The 14298-nt window shown below is 52.0% G+C and overlaps 1 protein-coding gene across 2 annotated transcripts in view; it reads left to right on the top strand.

Moving 5' to 3' along the window:
* The first annotated feature begins 707 nt into the window (after positions 1-707).
* Positions 708-14298, top strand: part of DDX59 (DEAD-box helicase 59) — a 17561-nt gene continuing 3970 nt past the window's right edge. The window contains exons 1-7 of one of the 2 annotated variants that reach the window (XM_040263233.1): positions 708-831; positions 1911-2728; positions 3870-4037; positions 7898-7987; positions 12087-12338; positions 13107-13259; positions 13806-13934. In XM_040263233.1, the coding sequence (XP_040119167.1) occupies positions 1922-2728; positions 3870-4037; positions 7898-7987; positions 12087-12338; positions 13107-13259; positions 13806-13934 (1599 nt within the window). In that variant the 5' untranslated portion in view covers positions 708-831; positions 1911-1921. Of the gene's footprint in view, positions 832-1010; positions 1212-1910; positions 2729-3869; positions 4038-7897; positions 7988-12086; positions 12339-13106; positions 13260-13805; positions 13935-14298 lie in introns of those variants that run through there. The other variant, XM_040263234.1, reaches the window with a different exon arrangement.

The following is a 14298-nucleotide window of genomic DNA, read 5'->3' on the forward strand; positions in this document are numbered from 1 at the left end:
GGCTTATGTACTCAGTACGGATAACCTCACGGAGTAACGGACTTCTGTTTCGTTGGTGTCTTTCTGAGTTAGTATGATTTCACTGCATCTGGTATCAGCTTGCAAGAGCTCAAGTCCTGGAGTTCTGCGCCCTCCTTCCTGCCCCCTACCTTTGCCCTTAATTTACTGCCAGCAGCTCGGGGACCAGCTGCAGAGAAGTGCGACCCCCGGGGACCAACCCAGCACCGGACCGCGCGCCTGTCCTTGGCGTCGGGGGCGGAGGCGTGTGTGGAAAGACCCAGGGTATCCACACGCAGACTAAAGCTGCTCCGTTAATTCCCGTTATTCGCCGGCTGGAAGCACACCACAGCTCTGGGCCCGCCCGGCGCCGCCCTCCCCGGCACCCCCCGCCCCGCCTCCCAGGGTGCGGGCTCCCCGCCCCCGCCCCACTCCTGGCGCCCGGACTCTTTCCCTTCCGCCCCGCCCATCCGATGACGCGAATTCTTCCACGATGCCCGCCCCTGCCCCTCTCCTCTGAAGCGGCCCGTTCCAGCTCGGCTCCGGGACTTACCGCCGGCGCGGAAGCCGCCCGGTCCCGCCCCTCCCCGGCCGCTCCCAGCCGGGCCCCGCCCCTCCCGCCCGGCCGCTCCCAGCCGGGCCCCGCCCCCGAGCTGGCCCCGCCCCCCGCGCGCCGCGGCTCCTCCCAAAACCCGGAGACGTGGACCCCGCCCTCCACGCCGTCCCCACGCAGCAGGGTGGCCGCACGCTGCGGGCTCGTCGGCCGGAAGCCCGGCCCAGTGCCTCAAGGGGAGCCGCCCCGAACGGGAGCTGACACGGCCGCAGTCCGGGCGGGTGAGCGTGGCCCCGGCCCCGCGGCTTCGGCCTGCCTCCCGTCCTGCTCCTCTCGTGCGGGCCGCGGGCTCCGGGCCGCAGCGGCGGCCTGGGCCTTGCGCGGTCGCCTCCCCCGCGCCGCCGTCCTCGCCCCCACCCCGCCTGGGGGCGGCGCCGTGACGTCACGCGCCTCTGCGTGCGTGGCCGCCGGGGGCCGACGTCCGAGGAGCGGAGCGGCGACGTCGGTGTGGGGAGGAGAGGGGCGCGGACCCGGGTCGCGGATTGGCGGCCGCGCTCGCGCCGCCTCGGTTCCGCTTGCGGGACGGCAGTTCCGAGCTCTCCCCGCTCGCGTGCAGCCGCGCCTTCCTCACCCGCCCCCTCGACCTTTTCGGAGACTTGAGGTTGTGACTAGACCCTCACTTGCTTTTCTGTTGGAATTTTTCCGGGAAAATAGAACCTGGCAATGTATCCTAAATTTTTTTGGGGGAAAATGTTTCTCAGCAAATTTACAGCCCCCAGATTAGGTTAAATGCCTGCTCCCAATTGCTGTCATTTTGCAAAACCCAGTTTCTCTTGTAAATGGGAAGAGCTGTAGTTGGGAGCTTGCACGCACCGAGAAGGTGTGTTCTCCGAGTCCCTTGGCCCCCAGGTGCTGAGTCCCCGGTGAGACCTGAACTTGTAGCACAGGTCACAACAGAACGTGCGTGTGCCCTTGGGACGACGCTGGGACCTAGTCACCTCTGAGCACGTGTTACTGTTGATGCTCGCGCTTTTGTAAAGACTCCGGTTGCGAAGTAGCCCTCTTCTTGTATTTTCTGTGTGGGCGTGTAACAGAAAGGTTTACTCCAGAATTTCTGTGATGTCTGGTTATGTCAGAGTGCAAGGCAGCCCACAGACAGAGGTCAGTGGTGCGAATCCGTGTGCGGCGTGGGGCCAGGACTTGGAGGACCAGGGGGACTTGGAGGGTGGGAGGGAAGCCTGAGGTCAGCACTGTCTTCTCTGTTCCTTGGAGGCATAGCCCAGGGACGTGATGACTTTAGGGTACTTTATCCGTGACTTTAATGAGAGTAAAATAAATCAGGGTATAATTTCCTCCGCAGAGTATTGAAGGATGTTTGTTCCAAGATCCCTGAAAATCAAGCGGAACGCTAACGATGACAGTGGAAGTTATGTAGCCAAGAAAGTGAAACCCGAGGCAGAAGACCAGGGGCTGGATGCAGGTGGGGATGGTCTCGCCGATGCCTCGGGTACCAAAGGGGCTGCCGCAGCGGCCCACCAGGGTGCCCAACCGCGCCCTATCCCTGGGCCTACTGGCCCGGTGTCCGAAGGGACTCTGCCCGACTCCGAGCCAGGGATACAGGCTGGCGATTTCCCCGAAGAGCCGGTGAAGTCCTTCTCCAAAACCCAGCGGCAGGCCGAGCCCGGGGAGCCGGTCTGCGTGGTGTGTGGGCGGTATGGCGAGTACGTGTGCGACGAGACGGACGAAGACGTGTGCAGCCTGGAGTGTAAAGCGAAGCACCTGCTGCAGGTGAGGGGCGCGGAAGCGGCGTCCCAGCCGAGCCGTCCCCAGAAAGCGGGCTCCGAGCCGGCGGCGCCGGGCCCTGCCCCCTACGTCTACACCGAGCACGCCTTCGTCGCGCACCTTCGGGAGGACCAGGTTGAGAACCTCAGGCGGCAGCTGGGGATCTCGGTCCGAGGCCGAGGCGTCCCCAGGCCCATCGTTGACTTTGAGCACTGCGGCTTCCCCGAGGCCCTAAACCGCAACCTGAAGGCCTCGGGCTACGAGGTGCCCACTCCCATCCAGATGCAGATGATTCCGGCGGGCCTTCTGGGTAGAGACGTGCTGGCCAGTGCGGACACCGGCTCCGGGAAAACGGCCGCCTTCCTGCTTCCGGTCATTGTGCGCGCTCTGTCTCAGGTGAGTTAGAGCTCCAGGTGAGGGGTTTATCCAGCGTCAGCCTCAAGCTTGTTAAAAAACTGGAACTGGAACTGAATACCTAGACCGTTAGTAATTGGGACTCAATTGTATTATGTTGAACCAATGTCTTCACTGAAGGTCTGAAAAAAAGAAATCACTTCCAAAATGGTTTCTTTTTAACGAATTTTCTATTTAAGGAACTTGCATGCTTTGGCTTTGGGAGGGAAGTCCTGCTGGCCAGATGCGCTGTGATTTTGGTGTCAGTCTAGCGTCCTTTGAGTTTGTGTCTTGAAATACCTGATACCAAACTCAAAAGACTGTTGTGGAGTTTCAGCATATATCATTAAGGGTGATCTCTGTTTCACCTTAAAAATGATACCACCTTGCCTTTCTTGCTCGTTTATAAGCACTCCCGCACATAGTGAGACTAAAAGGCATTCTGAGTGATTATTCACCAAGTACTGGTGAGTTTATGAAGTTTGAAGTATGGCAAGAGGGAAAGGGGTGAGAAATAACAGGTGAAGGAAGAAAAGAGAAAGGGAATTTCAGAAAACTAAACCGTAGTAGAAGATAATGTGAGAAAAAAAATAAAAAGAAGGACTAGATGGTCAAGATATAGATGAAAATCAACCCAGAACTTTGGGTTGGCCAAAATGTTTGAGTTTTTCTGTAACATCTTATGGGAAAACACAGATGAATTTTTTGGCCAACCCAATAGAATATTTGTACACTATAAGGTTTTGGGACAAAAACAGAAGTGACTCTACCAGGCACGAAGGGGAAACCAGCAGACGATGCCGGGCCTGACCCAGCTCTTCATGGAGACCAGCAGGCCTCTCTTCCTTGGAGGAGGATGGCCCGAGATCACACAGTCCAGCTGACGGGGAGCCAAGCGTCCACGTTGCCGCCGTGGTTATTGCAGGCGCCTCTCCCTGGTCCCCGTTTTGATGTTTCTTTGTGCACCCATGTTCCGTGGGAGATGGATGTAGTTTCTGAGGGTTTTGGAGGAGCACTCTGCAGGAAGCCGGAGGCGGTTGGGCTGGTGGGATCTCTTTCCCAGGGGAGGTGCTCCTGGGGTTGCCTCGCACACTGGAGTCCGCAGCAGCGGCAGCTCATCGCGGGTGTGTTTCCATCTTTGCAGAGCAAATCGCCGTCGGGGCTGGTCCTCACGCCCACGCGGGAGCTGGCCATCCAGATCGAGCGGCAGGCCAAGGAGCTGATGAGCGGCCTACCCTGCCTGAGGACCGCGCTCCTGGTGGGGGGCCTGCCCGTGCCCCCCCAGCGGCACCGCCTGCGCCAGCGCATTCAGGTGGGCCCCCTGGTCAGGGCGCCTTTGCCGAGGACAAAAACAGTGCAGGAATCAAGGCTTTTCTCCCCAGAAGGAGCTTTAGAGTGTGGCTTTAGGTAGCCTTGAAACTCCTGTTCCGCGAGCCTTAATTTTCAGGTTGGGCTGTGTGTGACAAAGGACGGGAGCACAGTTGACCGCTGTCCGCTGGCCTCACATCCTTTTATCTCCTTCAGTCCCTGAACTTGCTCCTGGAGGTGGGTGGGCATATCCCCTCTCTCCCAGTTGCGAAGGTGCATCTCTGAACGATGGGCATCCTCTCAGGACCGTGCCTGGTACACGTCAGAGAGTGATTCCTACGGACAAGGACGTCATCCTTCAGAGTCTCTGTCCGGTGACAGACTTGGGAGGTTCCCGCCTCCTGGCTGGAATGCATCAGGCGGGAACGTTGCTGTTGCGCCTGAAGCCCCCAGGTTTCGGTGGCCGTCCCATTGGCTTCTTTTCATCAGGTTCAGTCATTTGTTGCCTGCAGCTGTCGTGCCTCTCTCAGCACCTTCAGTTTGGAAACCTATCGTTCTTTTTTCCTTCTGATCTTGACATTTTTAAGGATTACCAGGCCTTTGAAGAACAGCCCTCAGCTGATGAGACTGGTGTTTTGCGTCTTTGATAGGAACATCACCGGAGAGGTGCTGTGTTCCTCTCATTACATCCTTCTACGTGGCGCACAGCTTCAGTTTGTCCTTTTCACTGATGCTTTCATCTGTCAAGTCACAGTGAAGTTTGTACCTTTCCTGTTGAATAAGTGTTTTAGGAGAAGTAATCTCAGTTGGTAAATTTTTTGAGCTTCACCAGACTCCCCGCTTATTCATTCTTTTACATGGACTGATGCTTCCTTTTTATTGATGGGATTATTATTTGGGTGGCTCACGGAGGCACCTTAAGTCGGCTTCTGTGTCCTTTGCTCATATCCCTGTCCTTGTTTGAGTCCTTTCTTGCTTTTCTGCCTGAAAAACATGGCATGTACTGAGCTCATCCTTTCTTTGCCTCTGCCCTGAACTCTCCGTGGATCCCCGGCTCCTTTGTGTAGAGAGCGGCGTTCGGAAGCTGAGACCTGGGCTCTCCTTGGGCTCCTGGCTCTTGAGCCGTCATTGCTCGGGAACCTCGAGACCATGAGTCCCTGCTGATAGTTCCAGTTCTCGTTCATCACCAGGCTCCTTCTGTGCTCTGTGTTTCCATGCTTATCGCTCTGACCGTGAGAAACCTACCCTTATCCCTCACGTGTTGTTCCTCTGCCTGGCCTCCCGCGTGTCCCCCTGTCAGCAGTGCCTGCCTGGCCCCCCTGCATGGCCCCCGTGCCCCCTGTCAGCAATGCCTTCCTCCCGGGGCGCTGCACAACCTCACCACCCACTCCATCCGGCCTCCTCCTCCCTGCCCACACCATGTCAGGCTTCGTGGACATGCACGCTCTGGAAGGAAAAGTAACAACTGTCTGTCTGCTCAGCAAAGCTCTTTCAAGAGTAAGGACAAGGCGAAGACCTACTCAGATAAACAAAACTGGGAGGGTATTGCCAGTGGACCATCTGCAGGAACTTGCAGAGGAAGCCATCCTGCAGATAAAGAAGATTCCAGAGAGGAAGGCGGGGGCAGAAGGAAGCTGGTGCAGAGGCAGCAGTGGGCGTGTGGGCAGAGTAAACACACACAGGCTGATGATCAGTGACCAGGAGCAAGCGTGGTGTTCAGAACACAGGGTGGACACTGTCCAGCAGCAGCGCGTAGTGCAGACGAGATGGGATCGCGGCAACGCACTGCCCACCGCGCTTCGAGAACAAACTGAAAGTGTCCATTAACTTTATGTTAAGTTAAGACGCTTACTCCTTGGAAGGAAAGTTATGACCAACCTAGATGGCATATTCAAAAGCAGAGACATTACTTTGCCGACTAAGGTCCGTCCAGTCAAGACTATGGTTTTTCCCGTGGTCATGTATGGATGTGAGAGTTGGACTGTGAAGAAGGCTGAGCGCCGAAGAATTGATGCTTTTGAACTGTGGTGTTGGAGAAGACTCTTGAGAGTCCTTTGGACTGCAAGGAGATCCAACCAGTCCATTCTAAAGGATATCAGCCCTGGGATTTCTTTGGAAGGAATGATGCTGAAGCTGAAACTCCAGTACTTTGGCCACCTCATGAGAAGAGTTGACTCATTGGAAAAGACTCGGATGCTGGGAGGGATTGGGGGCAGGAGAAGGGGACGACAGAGGATGAGATGGCTGGATGGCATCACCGACTCGATGGACGTGAGTCTGAGTGAACTCCGGGAGTTGGTGATGGACAGGGAGGCCTGGCATGCTGCAATTCATGGGGTCGCAAAGAGTCGGACTCGACTGAGCAACTGAACTGAACTGATAGATGTACTGGCATTCTAGGGGAAGCACTCAATGAAAAAAAAATTCATAACTTCCAAATCATCAGAGGGGAAAATGGAAGAAAAGGAGTGAAGTCACGTCAACATAATTAAAATCGACTTGATGTTTGTGGGCGTGTAAAGGACACACAAGCCAAGCCAAGCCCTGTGCGCTGGGGTTACAGGCCTTTTCTCATGCACAGCAGGGTTAGCACTGGGCGATGTGGAGCAGAAAAGTGGGCATGGCCGAATGTGTGAGGTTATTTGCAGCTCCACCAGGGTCACCCCGGCCCTCCTTGTTTAGTCCTCACAGTGGCTGTTTGTGTTTGCATCTTAGGATGGATGGGAGGACAGACTCAGGCCGTTATTAAATGCCCGAGCCACCACTCCTGCCGAAGTTTGACTGAAGAGCCCCTGCTTTCTTTAATGTTTATGTTTAGCTTTTATTTATTTATTTGGCTCTGCTGGGCGTTGGTTGTGCCACGTGGCTCTTGAGTCGCAGTGTGTGGCCCCTTAGTTCACCATGTGGGGTCTGGCTTCCTGACGACAGATGGAGCTTGGGTTCCCGGCACTTGGGAGCGTGGAGTCTTAGCCACCGGACCATCGGGGAATTCCAGAAAGCCCTACATGGATCACAACTTCAGCTAATATAATCCTACACTGCTGAGAGCCTTGATGGAGAAGGCAATGGCACCCCAATCTAGTACTCTTGCCTGGAGAATCTCAGGGACGGAGGAGCCTGGTAGGCTGCAGTCCATGGGGTCGCTGTTGGACACGACTGAGTGACTTCCCTTTCACTTTTCACTTTCATGCATTGGAGAAGGAAATGGCAGCCCACTCCAGTGTTCTTGCCTGGAGAATCCCAGGGATGGGGGAGCCTGGTGGGCTGACGTCTCTGGGGTCACACAGAGTCAGACACGACTGAAGCGATTTAGCAGCAGCAGCAAGAGCCTTGAGCGACCTTAGAATTCGCTATCCCCAGCCTCGTAATTTGAAAGTGAAATGGCAGGCCCAGAGAGGGCAAGGAGGGTGCCCTTGTTCACGGAGCCAGATCGGGGTCAGCGTGTCTGAGGTCCCCCCCAGTCTGGCCCCTGCTGCACCTTGGCCTCAGCCGCGTGTTCTCCCCTCTGCCATCACCTCCCTGCCCCGCAGCCTCACCGCCACGATGCCCTCCCCTCCCTCTGGCCATCCCGGCGTGCTCATGCCCGGTACTCCCGTGGGTGTCAGCTTGTGTCTGAGCAGGGGCCGGTCCGTCCCTCCACTTGCAGCTTGTCCTGATCACGTGAGCACGTGTTTGTTCTGTCTCTCCCTTTGTGTTGCGGCTTTGATGAGAGCCGAGGCGAAGTCTGATCCACTCATTGTTGAGTTCTGAGTACTTGCACAGGGTCTGGCATGCCTCGGCCACTCGGTAACTGTAGAATGAGGCAGTAAATGAATAAACAGATGTCATCCGACTCTCTTAATTTGCCTTTTTTCTTTTATTCAGGTTATCATAGCAACTCCTGGGCGACTTCTGGATATAATAAAGCAGAGATCTGTAGAACTCGGCAGTATAAAAATTGTAGTAGTGGATGAAGTAAGTGGTGGTGTTTAAAAACAATTTATAGAAGTTATGAAAAGCACATTATAGTTATGTAATTGCATTGTGTACTCAACCAATTTCTCCCCCAAAGGAAAACAATTCAGGGATTTTTTTTTTGGCGGTAGTGGTTCTTAAGCTAGTTCTCATATTGGTTCGGTTCAGTCACTCAGTCGTGTCTGACTCTTTTTGACCCCGTGGAGTGCAGCACGCCAGGCTTCCCTGTCCATCACCAACTCCTACAGTTCTTGCATAGACTGCAGCTAAACTGAAATTAAACCACAGCTGTCTTTTCTTAATTGGGCTTGCTCATAAACTGATGGGGTGTACTATATCTCAGTGATAAGTTTTTTAAACATGCTGTCATTTATCTACAAAAAGGAAGCATTGGTGCAAGTCACAATTGGCTGGAATTTTGAAAGTAGTTAATGATGCTTAGGAGGGGGAGCTTTTTAAATTTTTTCTACGTGGGTTAAATGTGTTGTTATTTGATGTTATTCCACCTTGTGGACAAGCGTGAGAACAAAACCACGTGCCTGCCAGAGGGGCAGGGCCACCTACCTGTGTGCTTGTCTCCGGCAGTGACGGGGCAGAGACCTGGGGTTCCCCAGCGTGATCAGAAAATGTGGGGTGCTGGGTGCTGACCCGTGACAGCAGCCTGCCTGCCTCCGTGGCCCCAGTAATTAGCACAGCAGACGTGGGTTTGGAGCCCATGTCCCTGGTCCACGCCCCAGCTCCTCAGCACTGTGGGGCCCTACGTCACATGCCTCAGGGTTTATGTCTATGAAACAGGGCCTACCAGTGCCCGTCTCCCTAGAGTCCTCCCCTGAGACGTGCCTGGCATCTAGGGAATGCCCAGTGCACAGGGACGGTCAGCCACCCTTGGCGACGAGTTAAGGCTCACTGAGTGGGTGGGTGAGCGTTTCGCCCGGGCACCCTCAGGAGTGAAGTCAGATTGTCTGGGAGCGAGGGCGTCCAAGCAGGTGACACCAGGGACGGCTCCCAGAAGACGAGGCCAGGTTTGGTCTTAATTCGGGGATGCCCATGTCCGCCTCTTCCTCCATCTGTGCCCCCACTTACTCTGGACCCCAGCTCTGTCTCCCCCGGGGCTCTGCCACTCTCAGAGTAGCCTTGTGTTCACCGTGAGCAGTTCCAGTATTCGGAACACCGTAAATTTAGGTAGTGCTTTTCATTCTAAGAGCTTTTAAAAGTACGTTTTCCCACACTTTTCACTCCGTTAACACCCCTTCAGGGTGTGTAGGAAAGAGACTCATAAGTGGAAACTGAGGTGTGGAAAGAATAAGATTTTCCCAAGTTCTGGTTGATAATAGTTTCCAAAAAATGCAGTGTAGGTGGGAACCGGTCATGAATATTGTGTAAGTGTGGGTGTGTGTGTAAATGAAACAGAACTTTCATGAAACAACGCTTAGCCTTGCAACATATGATTTTCCTATTCCTATATTTTTTATTCTGTTTTATTTTATGGCTTTGAAAAAGTGCTAGTCATGGTCCATTCTACAGTTTGAAAAGCAGCTGTATTCTGTGAGTAATCCATGTATTAAATGCATTAAAGACAAGTTGGAAATAGGAAAAACACCTATATTCCCATTGAAATAACCAAATATAACAATGGAGATTTTAGTTCTTTTTCATTTCTTTCTGGCCTTGAAAATTCAGACTTTATTCTGTAGACATTGGGAAACTTTAAAGGATTCTAAGCCCGCATGTATTATAATCAGGCTCATATTCTCGACATGGAGAATAGCCTTTAAGCAAGAAGGCTGGTTCCCAGGCGTTGGGGGTTGTTGAGGCAGGGTGGTGGCTGTAGGGAGGGGAGGAGATGGGAGGTAGGGGAGGTGGTGGGGTGTCAGGTCAGGGGTGATGGGTGAGTTATTTTTTTATACTTTGTTTCCCAGATTTTCTGCAGTGCACTTGTTAGTATTAAAAAGAAAAAAGATAATGGTACTAATTGCATCTTACAGAGTCAGGTGAAGACTAATGCTTGGCTGTAGAATTTGGGACCCAGGGAGTGACTGATGACCCAGAGGAGCTGGTGAGGGGGAGGGAGGTGAGCCCTGGACTGGACAGCTGGGGCAGGGGAGGGGGCGGAGCGAAGGGGACTGGGGGCTGGGCTGGGGGCCGGAAGCTTAGGCGAGAAGAGAAATGGAAGGAGTCTGTTTCTTGTGGTCTCATTTTTTTCTGAACCAGGAGAAGCAAGGCCACCTGCCGAGATGAGTGGGTCTCAGCGGGGTTGCTGAGGAGCGGGGAACGTTTCACGTGCCCTGCGGGGGCGTCTCCTCTCTGCCTCACAGGTGATAGAAGCGCCGAGAAGGACCATGCTGGCGCTTTACACGGGCTTCCCAAGTGGGGCAGGTGAAGAATCTTGCCTGCCCTGCAGGAGACGCGAGAGACCTGGGTTCGATCCCTGGGTCGGGAGGACCCCCTGCAGCAGGAAATGGCAGCCCACTCCGTACTCTTGCCTGGGAGACCCCATGGACAGAGGAGTCTGCCAGGCTGCATGCAGTCCGTAGGGTCACAAGAGAGTCGGACAGGACTGAGAACACACACACTTTATATACCTGTACTCGTTGATTCTCGTCACTCTTCTGGGAGGTAGTTACTGTTATAATTTCACCTGTAAGAGGAAAAACTGAAGCTTAAAGCTGTTAATTAACTCGCCTGAGGTGATGCAGAGCCAGGATCAAACCCAGACCATCATGATTACTTCAGATTTTTTAAATGTTACTGAGTGGGAGAGACTAAAACAAGTCCTCAAGCTTCAGTCTAACTGACAGCACATTAATGGACACCAAAATGATTAAATATCTTATTTTCAAAAATTATAGACACGAAGGTTATATTTGAAAATCAAGATAGCTTTAATCTTTTGTTATTTTAAAAATAAAAACTTAAACATTTTTTTTATTTTTTCAGCACTACATTCATTGTTATTGAAAAACCAGCAATGCCAAGGTTTATACAGAAGTGAAAGCCTCCAAATTAAATGTTTTAATTTATTTAAAATCATGTTTTATTAAAAATACATGTTTGTGGTAAAAAAAAAAAGAGTCAAACTTTGCCAAAAAAAGCTATAAAATGAATTAAATTGTACCCCTAACCCCAGCTTGGGCTTCCCTGATAGCTCAGTTGGTAAAGAATCTACCTGCAGTGCAGGAGACCCCGGTTTGATTCTTGGGTCGGGACGATCCGCTGGAGAAGGGAGAGGCTGCCCACTCCAGTATTTTGGGCTTTACTTGTGGCTCAGCTGGTAAAGAATTCGCCTGCAGTGTGGGAGACCTGGGTTCGATCTCTGGGTTGGAAAGATGCCCTGGAGAAGGGAAAGGCAACCCATTCCAGTATTCAGGCCTGGAGAATTCCATGAACCGTATTCCATGGGGTCACAAAGACGACTGAGTGACTTTCACTTTCACAACCCCAGCTCATAAATCTTTCCCCAGAGTTAGCAGGTAAGTTTCCTGAGGATGTATACAAACGGGCTCAGGTTATGCAGTGTTCTGTTTGTATTTTCCTTCTTTCCTTCTAGCAGTGACTCTATGGCATTTAATAAAGAGCTCTCTGGTCATTTTTCGTGGTAGCATAGCATTGTATTGTATGGATTTCCCATAATTTATTTACCAAATACTCTACTGATGTATAGCTAAAGTCTGTGCCTTTTTTGGCCAGTATTAATAATACCATAATAAAAATCTTTGTCGGGACTCGTCTGGTGGCCGAGTGGTTGGGAGTCTGCCTTCCAGTACAAGGGACGCAGCTTCCATCCTTGGTCAGGGAAATAAGATCCCACCTGCTGAGGGAGTTGAGCCTGCGTGTCTCAACTAGAGAGCCCAAGGGTCACAATTAAAACCTGATGCAGCCAAAAATAAATTAATTTTAGAAATCTTTGTATATCACTGTAAACATAGTTATACAAGTTTGATATAAATGTGCGTTTCCCCCGGTTAATCCTGTGTCTTTTGACGTGGTGTATTTTTCCATGTAAAGAGTATTTAACATTTTACGTTCTTAACTGTGTCCGTTTTCCTCCAGGGTGCTCTGGGTTTCCACGTAAGACTGATGTGCAGTGGTTTTCTTCCAGGCTGACACCATGTTAAAGATGGGCTTTCAGCAGCAAGTGCTGGACGTTCTGGAGCAGCTGCCTCACGACTGTCAGACCATCCTGGCGTCGGCCACCATCCCGGCCAGCGTGGAGCAGCTCGCCAGCCAGCTCCTGTGCGACCCCGTGACACTCACCGCCGGGGAGAGGAACCGGCCCTGCCCCAGCGTGCGCCAGATCGTCCTGTGGGTGGAAGAGCCAGCCAAAAAGAAAAAACTGTTTGAAATCTTGAACGTGAGTGGGAGCGCGGCCAGCCCCGCGTTGCGCACGGCCTTGGCACCCGTCACGGTTCTGGAGACGGTGCTATTCAGATGTGGCTCTGGGGGAACCTGCTCTGGGAATTGCATCACCAACTGCTTTGCTTCCTTCAGAATTCTGTGGGGTTCAGATACATTTTTGTGAAAACATGCAGTGTAGACACAAGGTTAGTTTTCCTTTCTGTTTTATAGGACAGTATTTAAAGATCAAGGTTATTGCAGTGCTTCCCTGGCAGTCCAGGGCTTAGGACTGGTCACTCCCAATGCGGGGACCTGAGTTCGGGCCCTGCCTGGGGAACTAGGGTCCACATGCCACACTGAGTGGCTAAAAAAAAAAAAAAAAAGTTCTTTTTTGGCTGTCCTTGTTCTGTCCTTGGGAAATAGAATTTTTTGACAGTAACTAGCTTAAGGGAGTGGTATGTACTAGCCTAGTTGCCAAAAGATGCAGTGTTAAATATGGTTTGTACTGACTTACGAACAGTATTAGAAATTTTAAATTGCACTTTAAGTTGTAAAACTATTTTCATAATACTAACATGGTGATGGAGAAATCTGAAGGACATACACTGTTTGGCTTCTGTTTGTGCATGTTTAAAAGAAAGCACTCGTTTGAACAGAAGGTACTTTTCCCCTCCCTGACAGTGTTGATAAACCTATGGATAACTAGCTCATACTAGTGCTTTCAGAAAAGCACCCCATTGTAAATTATAGGGATAATCTTCAATATGTGTTGTTCCTGTTTTAGGATAAGAAACTCTTCAAGCCTCCAGTGTTGGTTTTTGTGGACTGCAAGCTGGGAGCAGATCTGTTGAGCGAGGCCGTGCAGAAGGTCACGGGTCTGCAGAGCGCCTCTGTGCACTCGGATAAGACTCAGACGGAGAGGAAGAGCACGCTGGAGGTGACGGCCAGCGTTCTGTCTTGTTCTCTTGCCCATAAATCTGCTTTGCCTCATTTTCAAGAGATACCATATTATCAGCTGTGTTTTATTTTTATTTACTTACCAAAATTTTTTTCTAGCTTATTTTAAAGCTGATCTTTTTTTTTTAATGACTGAGAACTTCAGGCAAGCAGTGGTGAATTGTCCCTCTTGATAAGGCTCCTGTGTTTTGGGAGCAATAAGCCTGTTCCCTTGGAATTGTCTCCTAAACAGATTAATCATTCAGAATCTGCTCTTTGTGAAATCAGGTCACTTTGGACTGGGTCAGAGAATAGTTCACTTTTGGAAAAGGTTTGCCTGAATCATTTAATAGAAAAAATTGGGGGTGGGGGTCGGAAGGAATGGAGGCTGCCTACATTACCTAGCTATACCAAGACCTTTACTTCCTGCAAAGGTCGTGCAGCCACAGTATTGAAGAAGGTGTTGCGAAAAGAAAGGGCCATCTGAATGACAGAAAACCACTCAAGATAAGCTCTGCATAATGAGTTTTGTTGCTGTTTTGGAAAGGGGCTGCTCGAAGGAGACTATGACGTTGTGGTGAGCACAGGGGTCCTGGGAAGAGGCCTGGACTTGGTCAGCGTGAAGCTGGTTGTCAATTTTGACATGCCCTCCAGCATGGACGAGTACGTGCATCAGGTAAAGGGTTTACTCAGCACCACCGTTTTGCTCAAGAATTTCCTTTTTTGAAGAAGATGTCTATCTTTGGCTGTACTGGGTCTTCGTTGCTGCTCAGGCCTCTCGCATGCTGCGGTAAGGGGGAGTGCTCCTCTCTAGCTGTGGTGAGCGAGGGCTCCTCTCCCTGGCTGTGGGGAGCGGGGGCTCCTCTCTCTAGCTGTGGGGAGCGGGGGCTCCTCTCTAGCTGTGGTGAGCGGGGGCTCCTCTCCCTGGCTGTGGTGAGTGGGGGCTCCTCTCTAGTTGTGGTGAGCGGGGGCTCCTCTCTCTAGTTGCGGTGAGCGGGGGCTCCTCTCTAGCTGTGGGGAGCGGGGGCTCCTCTCTCTAG

The sequence above is a fragment of the Oryx dammah genome, unplaced genomic scaffold (genome assembly GCF_014754425.2).
Source record: "Oryx dammah isolate SB20612 unplaced genomic scaffold, SCBI_Odam_1.1 HiC_scaffold_21, whole genome shotgun sequence".
NCBI classification, from domain to species: Eukaryota; Metazoa; Chordata; class Mammalia; order Artiodactyla; family Bovidae; genus Oryx; species Oryx dammah.